Below are 12,348 nucleotides of genomic sequence, written 5' to 3'. Positions count from 1 at the left end.
AGCTATTCTTGTTAGTGAATTTCCCACGCCCCTATACAACATGCCAGGCTTCACTGGTGTCCTCTTGCAAGAGATACTGGGTGTGTTAACTCCTGACCACAGTTCTTTATACCAGAAGTCTAGTGACCCGTTCACTGTAGGATTTCCATTGCTTAGCTATTGCTACGCCATCTGCTACCAACTGCTGGTGTGAAATCAGTTCTGCGAAGTACAAAGACTCCAACAAAGAAACCAAAGATGTCAAAAAAGCAGCAATTTCTATCCAAACTTGTCTTCATTATAATCTGCTACAGTTTGGTTTTCTCCAAATACTGCATGAATTGTGTCACTGTTGGCTATTTAACATAATTTATGTAATTTACATAACGTTTAGCTTATGCGATTATTCCACTATTTCAGTTGTAAGGAAATAGCAAAACAATATTTTAAAAGAGTCTTTAATTACAAATCTGTTGTGGGGGTTTGAAAACAACAAGGGTTGACTGAATACCGATCACATCCGTTGGATTGGTACTGACCATATTCGCTAGATTGATTTCTTTTCTGGACCTGGGACAAAAATGCAAACAGTTGCAATTTCTGATTCTGTTTCTGACAGAATTACCTGACAACCCTAGTGGATTCTGTTTTCATGCTTTACTCTGTCATTGCTGCTGAAATCTCAATAAACACTCCATTCTGGAAGTTTTCAACAATGATAGTAGGAATCTTTATCCAGTTGAGGCTGGTCAATTAAAGTGATTAGGGCTACTCGGAGTATGACTTAGTTAGATATAGCATCACCAAAAAGAGAATCTGGATGTTATAGGGCACTGCCCTGTCATGAAACTCCAGCGTACGCAAAAATGTGTGTGCAATTCACAATAAACTGATTTTTGCACGGTTATTGTGATACAAGCTAACATAAAAGTTTGAAGCACAGCTCTTCAGAGCTGTCTTTCTCTGAAAGCAGCTTCTTCTGAATCTTTGCTGCAGCCTGCTGTTAATATAGCAAAATTACTAATATCATTTCCATTAAATTTATGTAATACTTGAAAACAAATTTATACACTGCTTGATAAAATGAAACAAAGCCTCAAAGATAAAACAATAAGTCTGAGAAATCTTTACAACAGTAGTTTAAAATATGCAAAAAGTTAACCTACTAAAGGCGATTAAAATCCTTATCAACTTTCTAAGCATCTGGGTAGGCTTGTTTAAATAAGAATGTTTTTAGCAGGCACAGAAAGTAATACTTGATATTAATGTCATCATAAAATGCCATCAATCAAGGCCCATACCCAATTCTCTCTTTCATCTGACAGGTTTTACATAGACAAGATGGTATCTCGGGGCCCTTCTGAATCCACAATCCTATTTTAAGTTGTGCCATTTACAACCCATGAAATGAAGAAAGGTACCTGGATACTTTTTGCTATGTGTGGGTAATCGTGGAAATGATACCTAAAGTTGAGCCTACTTCTACCCATCAAGCGCCACAGGTGAAGTTTGTTTCCAGGCAGCACCAATTCACAGGTTGCAGGTTGCGGCTTGCTTGAATCTTCCTCCGCACAAGATATTCCCTGTACTTGGAAAACCGGCATGTCAGGAACAAGGCTGGAAAAGCCATTCCCCCTGATGTTAAAGGGCACAGATCTTATTTGGGTCATATGCAATGACCAGGGTTCCCTTAAATCCCTGTACTCACTAATGGCTTTTGCTGGTTGGAACTTCTTGAATAGCATTAGTGGTGGAATATTCCAGCTCCTGCAAAAATTGACAAGGCTACGAAAAGGCGAACCACGCAGTCGGGCGCAAAGTAGAGGCTATGGGCGGAAGGGTAATTTAGCACCTGAACATTACATTTGAGAAGGAGCCACTGTTTAGGCACGGTGGGGTGCATCTATCTGAATCTGGCAATAATGCATGGCTCACTGACATCTCAGAAGGCTTCAAGGCTTGGTTGCAGATGTAATGGTGTGATGGCAAACCCTATTGGCTTGGGTGGCAGTTAAGGCATTGGGTAAACCATAGTTTTTGGTGGAGGGGAGGTTGTACCCTCTGCTTGCCTCTCAAGTGCAAACGGATATTCCATTAAAGCAGTGTTTCCCAAACTTGAGCCTCCAGCTACTGTTGCACTACAGCTTCCACCATCCCTAGCTTGTAGGAACTAGTGGTCAGGGATGATGGGAATTGTGGTCCCAAAACAGCTAGAGACCCAAGTTTGGGAAACCCTGCAAAGGGATCTGGAAGGAGTGGCTTCTGTTCTGAAGCCCAGGCAAGTTCGTACTTGATGTGTGTCATTAGGAGCCTCTTTGCCTTGAGTTGAGCCCACTGATATACAGGCAGGCTGGCACTTAAACTGGTTTTCCCAATGCCTGACCAAACCCTTCATCTGTAATCAATAAAGTTGTGCCAATATTTGACCCAAGCAACGTGTCCCGTGTGTTTATGTCAAGATGGTCATGGGTGATGGGAGCATGTGGGTCACACAATGCCTCTCTACAATTCCCACCCTTCACAGACTTATTTCCTTAAGTGTAATCTAAATGTACGGTGTATTGTACTGCAGCTGAGGACTCTTAACCTACTTCCTTCAAAGTTGTGAAATTGCAGGTGGAGTCAAACTGAACGTAGAGGAGTGGCCACATTTCTTGGCATTGAACTAGGGAATGATTAAGTTTATTTGAAAGATAAGCCAAATATTTGCAGCAGAACTTTGTACTTCTAGGAGAACAGACTAGAAGTTCTGAAACGACACAGAGGAAGCAGATACGCTAGATTACAAAGCTCAACATCATGAGCACTGCAGGGAAAGTAAGTAGATGATTTCTTTTAAAGTTGCTTTTTCAGCCCCAAGATGCATAAATACAAAAAATAAAAATAGGCTAATTGTAAGCCACCCTGAGGAATTTGGCTATAGGCAGGGCTTTTTTTCAGCTAGAACTCACCAGAACTCAATTCCAGCACTTCTCAGATGGGTGCCATTGCCATTATAAGAGAACAAAGGAGGCATTCATGGTGAGTTCCAGCACCTCATTTACTAGAAAAATTGCACTGGTATTAGGGCGCATATTAAATATTAAACATGCACAGGATTGCAATGTTAGCTGCGTGGAAAAAATAGTATATGCTCTTTTATTATTTAACAGGACATTGAAATCAGAGCTGTCACTGTAAATTGTTTTCATGTTTTGTATGATATTCTATTATCTCAGGTCATTAAGTGCAAAGCTGCCGTTGTCTGGGAAGTCAAGAAACCATTTAGTATTGTGGAAATAGAAGTTGCCCCACCTAAGGCACATGAAGTTCGGATTAAGGTAAGAGAGACAAACCAAAAATGGCATTTCTGCAGATTGTTAGTATCTGCACTAGGGATGGAGAAATTCGATTCAGTTTGCACTTAAAGATAAATCTACCTAATTTATGCTTTCAAAAACAATATGAGAATGGGGAAGGGCTGCAGCCCTGGAGGAACAGCTGTTTTGCTTGCAAAAGTCTGAAGATGAATCACTGGTATCTCCAGGCAGGTGTGGGAGAGTCCCTAGTCTGACTCTCTGGAGAGCTGCTTTCAGTCAGTGTGGAAAATGCTGAGCTAGATGGACCAATGGTCTAACTCAGTATAATTAACAACAACAACAACAACAACAACAACAACAACAACAACTTGTACCCCACCCATCTGACAGGGTTGCCCCAGCCACTCTGGGTGGCTTTCAACAGAATATTAAAATCACAACAAAGGTCAACACTAACACTTTGAATTGTGCTTGGAAACACACGGGGAGTCATTGTAGATCTTTAAAGACCAGTGTTATACGGTCCTGGAGGCCGCTCCCAGTCACCAGTCTGGAAGCTGCATTCTGGATTAATTGTTGTCATAATTGTAGTTTAAGGCAGATTCCTGTGTTCCTATGAGAACCAAAACACACCCATTTTTCAAAATTCACACTTCTCCAACTTTTGCAATGCCAAGTAATAAGTGTAAAAATTCATACAGTGGTGTAAAATGTGCACAAAAATGCCAGTATTAATGAATATAATATACAAATATGCTTGATATTAGGCAACGTTGCTTTGCACTGTTGCATATTAGGCAAAATTGCATGCAAACATGTTTATATTAGGAAAAATTTGCACTGAAATCCTGATGAATTTTCATGAGTACTTTAAAACAAAAACCTGCAAACTGATGTGGAAATGTGGGAGAGTTTTGAACCCCTGCAAGTTGCTGCAGGAGAGGGATTGTGAGCAATATCATGAGAGGGATGTTTCTAGGACTAAGGTGAAACTTAAAATCTGCCTTGTTAGTTTTGCTATGGGATGATGGGTGTCAATTAAAGACTTCCTTTTTCCAAAAAAAAACCACCCCATCCTGTCAAGTGGAGATCTTTAACTAAGTCTGAATTACTGTATTTTTCCGTGTATAAGACTATATTTCCCCCCAGTTTTTTTAAGTTTAAAATTGGGGGTCATCTTATACACAGAATGTTGCAATTAATTATTTCTTAATTTTGGGCTCAAAAAATAGGGGTCGTCTCATACATGGGGTGTCTTATATACGGAAAAATATGGTAGATGTGAAATTGTAGATGTGAAATTGTTTTCACACATGAAATTATATTTAATTGTTTTAAATATTTGTATAGGTTGATCTGTTTGTAATTGTTTCTATTATTTATGTTTTTAGATATCATTTTGAGATATCTTATGGGAAGCAATTCATGAACTGAATTTTAAAAAATAAAATAAAATAAAAAACTTTCCCCTTTAAACCAGATTTTGGCGTCTGGAGTCTGTCGCTCCGATGACCATGGGCTGAGTGGGGCAATGCAGGTAAAATTCCCAGTTATTCTTGGTCACGAGGCAGCTGGTGTTGTGGAGAGCATTGGGGAAGGAGTTACCTGTGTGAAACCAGGTAAGGTAAAGCACAGTGCAACCAGAAAATATCAATTCACAGCATTGGTCAACAAGGGTCAAACGAAACTAGGAGAGCAAACCAACTGGTTGAAGAATGACCAAGAAAGTATTTTCTTTGGGGAAGGGCGGTCAGCTCTGGGCCAATGACTAGATGTAAATGCCAGAATTTGGAATCAATTACTAGACATTTCTGAATAGGAGTCAGCAAAGTTATTATTTACTTAACTGCTGATATTACTACTACTACTACTATCACTTGCCAGGGTGGTTCACAACTACTTAAACTTGCAATATTAATTTAAAACAAATTGCAGTCAAGAGAATAGGGTAGTCCCTATTCTCAGGTGCCAAAGACCAGGACTGCTATACTGCCAATACCCCAAAATGTTGATGAAAGAGGAACTACCAAAAGGGCCCCTTCTACTGATTTGAATGTCCAAGAGCAGGTACTCCCGAACTTAGCTCTCCAGATGTTTTGGGACTACAACTCTCATGATCCTTAGCTAACAGGACCAGTGGTCAGGGATGATGGAAATTGTAGTCCCAAAACATCTGGAGGTCTGGGTTTGGGGATGCCTGCCCAAGAGGGTCTTAAGGGTCTGGTGGGGCTTCCTGTTTCCGGCGGTGGAAAATGGCGGATCCCACACGATCGGAATTCAACCGTTCTGATAATTCAGGGCTGATATGGGAGTAATTAGCCCTGGCAGCCTCCCCAGGGCAGGGGAGGACTGTCTCGATGACCCGTGGTTTGCCCCAGATTGCCGATGTGGCAGATGGCAGGGGCACTGGGTCACGGAGCAAGGGACGGACTGACACTCCTGTGATGCCACCCCATAGTCTGCAATGTTCATGACATACCCTCCAACATTGCTCAGATGAAAATAGGGACATTTCTCACTTCCTACCTCCAACTGACCCTCCTTAATCTCTTCCCCCAATTTTGTACTGTCCCCCGCCCCCAACAAAGCATTTCCTGAATGTTTTAAGCAGGCTAACGATTGTATTTTCATCATTCCCAGGAGACAAAGTCATCCCACTCTTTGCGCCACAGTGTGGAGAATGCAGCACATGCAAACATCCCAGAGGCAATCTGTGCAAAATGGGCGAGTGAGTTGAAGTTGTTATTTGCAACAGTATTAGAAACACCAGCAGTGCATATGTTGGGTTAAAAAAAAACCACAACCCAAAGCACGATTTTCCTTTCTTCATCTTTTAGCCTTACCGCCTCTGGATTAATGCACGATGGCACCAGCAGGTTCACTTACAAAGGCCAGCAGCTCCACACCTTTCTCGGCACAAGCACCTTCACAGAATACACCGTGGTGCATGAGTCTGCAGTGGTCAAAATTGATGCTGCAGCTCCTCCAGAAAAAGTGTGTCTGATTGGCTGTGGGTTTTCTACTGGCTATGGTGCTGCCATCAACAGTGCAAAGGTAAGGATTAAACATTGGTAATGCTCATATTCAGTGTGAGGAATTTGTGGCAGGTCTAGACAAAAAGGAGGACAGGTGGGCTCTGGGGCTCTGGCACAGAACCAGGTGAAAGCACATTCAATACAGTAAATGAATCAAAACAATAAAAAATAGCAAAGCCACCAAATACCCACCAATCCACTGGATGTACACTCATGACCTGCACTCATGTTCTTGCTACAGACGTAGTTCTCCAGCATCCCACCTCTCTCTTGGATGCTTTGAACATCAAGGAGCAATCCCATCCACAACCAATTGCCCAGGGGAACACCCTTGCCATCATATACCGAAAGAGAGAGACAAGTAGTGCAGGGGGTTGGATTAGATGGTCTCTTCCAACTCTATAATTCTATGATTCTATGATTTCAGGTGGAGCCTGGTTCAACCTGTGCCGTTTTTGGTCTGGGAGGAGTTGGCCTCTCAACTGTCATGGGCTGCAAAGCAGCTGGAGCTTCCCGAATCATTGGGGTCGACATCAACAAGGATAAATTTCCCAAAGCTAAAGAGATGGGAGCTACAGAGTGTGTCAACCCTCTGGATTTCAAGAAGCCCATCAATGAAGTGTTGTATGGCTTGACAGACGGTGAAGGTGTTGACTATTCATTCGAAGTGATTGGGCGCACAGACACCATGGTACATGCATGATGACAGGATTTTACTGTCCTATTTTGAAAAGGGAAGCTGGAATTTCCTGCATTCCTGTTCTTCAGTGGTTCCTATTTTTCACTGGGTTGTGATCCTATAATCTGTTGCAGCAAGGGCCTTGGGTTCTGAGACAGTAGAACGTGTCAGAGTTTTAAACATCCTCCACCCATTGATCAGGTAACTTATGGAATAATGTGAGATGGGACTCAGGCATGAGAAGCTAATGGAGGGGTGAGAATGATCCTTTTGGGTGATTCTTCTCTCCCACATAAGCCCACCCCCAAAATCCCTTCCCACAATCTTCAGAAGGCCCTAACCATACAAACAGGCTTTTCAGAGTGTGCATGTAGCTGGACATGGGAGGAAGAAAAGACATATGCTTTCAACAGTAAAATCTTTGAGAGGTCTGACTGCATCATGGGAGGTGATCATGGATGGTATTTCTCCTTGGCTTGATTCAAGAGTCATGCCTTTGGATTTTCCCCAGACTGCTGCCTTGGCTTCCTGCCACATGAATTATGGGACCAGTGTGATTGTTGGAGTGCCCCCTTCAGCTTCTGAAATTACCTTCTCTCCTGTGCTTATCTTCACGGGGCGCACTTGGAAAGGATCTATATTTGGAGGTATGGGCCTACTAGCTTTCTATCAAAAGGGCACATTTCAAATTCTGAGAGAGTGTTGAGGGCACCCGTCACAAAATAGCTTGGGGTGGCAGCGGGTTGAGCCATAAAACGTCTGTCATTGAGAGCATGGCATAACACAAATTTAGAGAAACACCTTGATTTGTTCATTATTTCCCCACCCCCAGCAATGCAATTTAGATTAAAAAAAAAACATGCTCTTACCATGTGAAAATACATTTAAGATCTCATGCGGTTTGGCTCTCTGTAGGCTTTCCACGCAAGCTCTTGCCCCATAATTACTATGTTAGTATCTCCTCTATCTCCCTCCCACCCACAGATCTGTCATAACATCAAGGCCAATCTCATTGCATAACCCAAGTTCAAAGACGGTTCCAGGCTATAAATTTGTGGGACTGCCAGACCTTTAACCAACATCTTGCTCCTTTTTTATGGCATTATAATTAGAGTACTATATCTTCACTGTGCACTTACTGTTTTCAGGATGGAAAAGCAAAGAAGCTGTCCCCAAGCTGGTTTCAGATTTCATGGGGGGGAAGTTTGCTCTGGATCCACTAATTACCCACATTTTGCCTTTTGATAAAATCAACGAGGGCTTTGAACTGCTGCGTTCAGGAAAAAGGTAAGACCTTTCCCCACCCCCACCCCTCAAAGTGTAGTGGAAGAGGCAGGGTACCTTTCTGAGAGTCATAGCCATAGTCATTATAAGATTACACAATCCTCCGCTGGAGTGACTCAAGCTATGTTGCCCTTGAAGTTCCATTATCCACAACAGAACTTGCACATCACTGTCTTGAAACTGAAGACAACTGCTTAGCTTGGGAGCATATAGAACAACTGCTCTTTGGTGTTGTTCTCATCTACCTTCTCCAGAATGACCCTAGGAGCTAATCCTCAGTGGCTGGCTCAACTCCTTCCACTCAGATTGGCTCCAAGCAGCACAAGGCCAAGAAGACTTGATCATGGTTAGATTCTAGTACTGAAAGTTGCACAAGCTATTTATGTACAAAGAAACAGAAGACAAAATGGGGAAACGGACACCTCAAAGAATGAAAATGAATAACTAAATGGGACAATGAAACCCATGTAGAAACAACGCAATGTACATCCATGCAAATATGGATGTTCACAAGCAAAACCTCCGCCACAACTGTGGCCGATCCACATCTCATTAGGCTGAGCAACAATTGATTTATAAACTGAAATTGATACTGTTTTGGATGGGGCAATTAAATTACATCAACAAACTATTTACCTTGATGCTTCTGTTAGGGAGAAATATGCATTTGTATTCAGCTTCCTGTGATGGCATAAATGAATAGAATCGACTTGTCGTGTTTTTTCTTGTGCAATTCTTTTTCTCGGAAACACTTTTATAGGCTTATCACCAGGCTTCGTATTTCCTCTTTTTCACACCCTTTTCTTCTCTTTTTCTTTTATCACTTTATTCCTTTATAAATTAAATCCTTCTAATAAAATGTTAACTATAAAAAAGGTTTCCTATTTCTGTACAGGTTCAGACTTCCCTCTCCACCCCCCACTCTGAAAATTACTCACTGTGTTTGCTATCTACTCTTCCTTTTTCTGCTCCTCTGACTGTAAGTTGTGGTAGTTGTGTTAATATTGAATTTGAAAACGTTGTAACCCACCTGGAAGGCAGAAGGTGGGTAATAAACAGATGAATGGATGGTGCTTAAAAGATCATCTTCCCTTAATATCAACCGGATCAAGCCTTTCATTAGAGATTTGTGGGAAGATCTTAAACCTACTGAAATATTAGCCTACTAACATTAAAAATCTAACAGATATTATCACCCTTCCATTTAAAACTGTTTCTTTCTTTTTTAAAATGCATTTTTATTAAAGTTATACACAAAAAACAGACATATATGAAAATACAGAGAAAAAATTACAAAAAAAGAAAAAAAAAAGAAAAACCACACATCCGAAAAAAACAACAACACACAATCTGATCTTCCCTTTTGATAAGTATCAAATATCTCCTTCCATTACGTATTTGATTTTCAATCTATAGTCTTAAATTCACTCGCTGGTCGTATTGTTCTAACCCCGTCAATTCACTTTAAGCATTTATTCCAATATATTTCCAAAATTTACTCCAATTTTTCAGAAATTTCTGTTCATCCTTATCTCTTATTTTACATGTTAATTTGTCAAGCTCAGCATAGTTTACCATTCTAATCTGCCAGTCCTTTATGTTGGGGATGGTTTCCACTTTCCAATATTGTGCCAACATAATTCTCGCTGCTGTGGTGGCGTAGAGGAATATCGTCCTATCTTCCTTTTTAATTTCTTTATCCATCATTCCCAACAGGAAGGCTTCAGGCCTTTTGGGAAAGGTATACTTAAAATTTTTTTTAAGTTCATTATAAATTAATTCCCAAAAGCCTTTCACCTTTTTACATGTCCACCATAAATGATATAGGTCACCCTCCACCTCGCCACATTTCCAGCATCAAGACATGGAAATTTGGGGGAGGATGAAACTCTCCTTTTTGGGGAGGATAGCTGTTGTTAAAATGAACATTCTGCCTAGAATGTTATTCTTATTCCAAACCATCCCCATACTTAAAGGCCTAAAACAATGTAAAGAGTGGCAGAGAGCCTTGGCAAAGTATATTTGGCAGGGGAAAAGGCCACGGATAAAAATGAAAATTTTGATAGACAAAAAAGAAAGAGGGGGTTTTTCTCTCCCGGACCTAAGCTTATACTATGAAGCGGCTTGTATATATTGGGTAAAAGATTGGATAAAACTGGAGAATAGAGAGCTACTGGATCTGGAAGGCTTTAATAATTGGTACGGATGGCATTCGTACCTTTGGTATGGGAAAGTGAAAGTTCACAAGAGTTTCTTAGACCATATTTTTAGGGGACCATTATATCAAGCATGGGAAAGGAACAAAAACCTCCTTGAAAGAAAAACCCCATGGTGGATTTCACCAATAGAGGTCTTAACGATTAAGAAAATAAATATGGAGGAGATAAACGCCACCTATGAAGAAATGTTAAGAAAAACTGACCAAGGGCCCAAACTCAGACCTTATGAAGAAATAAAAAATTTATTCACTGGTTGGCTGCAATACCACCAGGTGAATGATTTGTTAAAAGAGGATAAGAGGAAGGCGGGTTTTGATGATAAAAAATCAAAATTTAATATAGAAGTAATAGAAGGCAATAATAAAACCCTGTCTAGAATTTATGATATATTACTAGAGTGGTACACAAAAGATGAGGAGGTGAAGGAGGCAATGATTAAATGGGCAATTGACTTTGGTTATAATATTGATTTTGAAAGGTGGATAGAAGTTTGGAATTGTAACATAAAGTTCACAGCATGTATGGCATTGAGAGAAAACATCTGGAAAATGCTATATAGATGGTACCACACTCCTGTGAAATTGGCCATTTAAAACTGTTTCTTATTGTTTCAGTATTCGCAGTGTCCTGGTGTTTTAAAGTCCATGGTGAGGAGGAAGAATACAAGACAATGACCTTTGCAAGCTCAGATTGCCACATTGCCTAGTAGGACATATGTGAAAATGACTGGACTCTGCAATGGCATCACTGGCAATGCTCCATTATCAACATGTAGGTCTATCCCAAGACCATCACCTTTTTCCTCCAAATGCAACAGAAGAAAACTACCATAAACACAATCTTAGGTTGTGATTCAAACGATCAATATCCTGTTTATTGAAGCAACAACACAAATAATTATTATCATGTATTTCAAAGGTGAGAGGTTGGGTAGTTTAGGCAGCTGTCTTATATATATTTGGGAGAAAGTCACACTCAACCCAGTGGAGTATACATGCTTGAAATATCTTTACAGAAATAAATTTGGTACCGTTTTACATTGTTAATAAATATAGGATATGGAGGTTTCTCGGTGATGCACAAATGATATCAATTTCCTGAGAACTCCTTAAGGAAAATTGCTGTAATTTTTGTATGTTCTGATATGAAATTCTGGCAATGGCAAAATAATACAAGTTTTTTGCTGCTTAAATTCCAGGGTGGGTGTGCTTGGTGCCTTATATTGCAAGGAGTGGTAAACTGTATGGATTATATCATAAACACCTAATAAAAATAGTTATGAATTCCAGTGGACTTCCATCACTAATATTTCTGTTTCTCCAGGCACCTTTCACAGAATCATAGAGTTGGAAGGGGCGCTGATTGTCATCTTTGCATATTTAAATAAAAATATAAACAGTAAGAAATAACTGAGATACAGTGGTGCCCCGCAAGACGAATGCCTCGCAATACAAAAAACTCGCTAGAGACAGCTTGTACTTCTTTTCAATGTAGCGTGTGAACAAAACCATCATCAAATTTTATTCACCACAAAACAGCGTCATATTGCAGATACTATCTTTAAACATTGTTTATTTTTATAACTCCTTTAGCACCTATCCTTGGAACACAGGATGCAACAGGTGATATATGAAGCATGCAAACACAGAGGGATCTTTCCCAATAAAATAATAAAGTAATAAAACCGTGCAAGGGGTTAAAATAACACGTGTCTGGCAAAACAAAGACCAGGAGTGCAAACCTGAGCAAATATTCGTCCCCGCCTTCTGCCTGTTACCTCTCACCACTGGCGTGCATATAGGCTTCCCTATTGGGGGAAATTTGAGGCATTTTAGGAAACGTGCTGGGTCTGC

At 40.5% G+C, this 12,348-nt stretch overlaps 2 protein-coding genes across 4 annotated transcripts in view; one reads left to right on the top strand and one right to left on the bottom strand.

Annotated features, from left to right (window-relative positions):
• The window catches only part of LOC309540292 (uncharacterized protein C4orf17), a 166,003-nt gene that overhangs the window by 78,643 nt on the left and 75,012 nt on the right, over positions 1-12,348 (bottom strand). Inside the window, exon 1 of one of the 3 annotated variants that reach the window (XM_082237057.1) lies at positions 1,401-1,562. The exons of the other annotated variants lie outside the window; for them this stretch is intronic. The gene's annotated coding sequence lies outside the window, so the exon portion shown is untranslated. Of the gene's footprint in view, positions 1-1,400; positions 1,563-12,348 lie in introns of those variants that run through there. 3 annotated transcript variants of the gene reach the window in all.
• Positions 2,639-11,783, top strand: LOC309540286 (alcohol dehydrogenase 1A-like). Its single transcript, XM_082237032.1, has 9 exons — positions 2,639-2,796; positions 3,198-3,299; positions 4,759-4,897; positions 5,919-6,006; positions 6,116-6,332; positions 6,741-7,004; positions 7,504-7,639; positions 8,141-8,279; positions 11,110-11,783. Exons 1-9 carry the CDS (start codon positions 2,779-2,781, stop codon positions 11,132-11,134), a joined length of 1,128 nt encoding a protein of 375 aa, XP_082093158.1. The 5' UTR covers positions 2,639-2,778; the 3' UTR covers positions 11,135-11,783.

The sequence above is a fragment of the Podarcis vaucheri genome (genome assembly GCF_965113315.1).
Source record: "Podarcis vaucheri genome assembly, chromosome: 9".
Lineage (NCBI taxonomy): Eukaryota > Metazoa > Chordata > Lepidosauria > Squamata > Lacertidae > Podarcis > Podarcis vaucheri.
Note: the sequence above shows the minus strand (reverse complement) of the source record. Positions and strands in the feature narration are given on the sequence as shown.

Excerpts from the sequence above, each read along its gene's own strand:
- LOC309540286 (XM_082237032.1), top strand. Across the intron at positions 6,333-6,740 it reads CTGCCATCAACAGTGCAAAG|GTGGAGCCTGGTTCAACCTG; the intron begins GTAAGGATTAAA and ends CTATGATTTCAG. Across the intron at positions 7,005-7,503 it reads TTGGGCGCACAGACACCATG|ACTGCTGCCTTGGCTTCCTG; the intron begins GTACATGCATGA and ends GATTTTCCCCAG.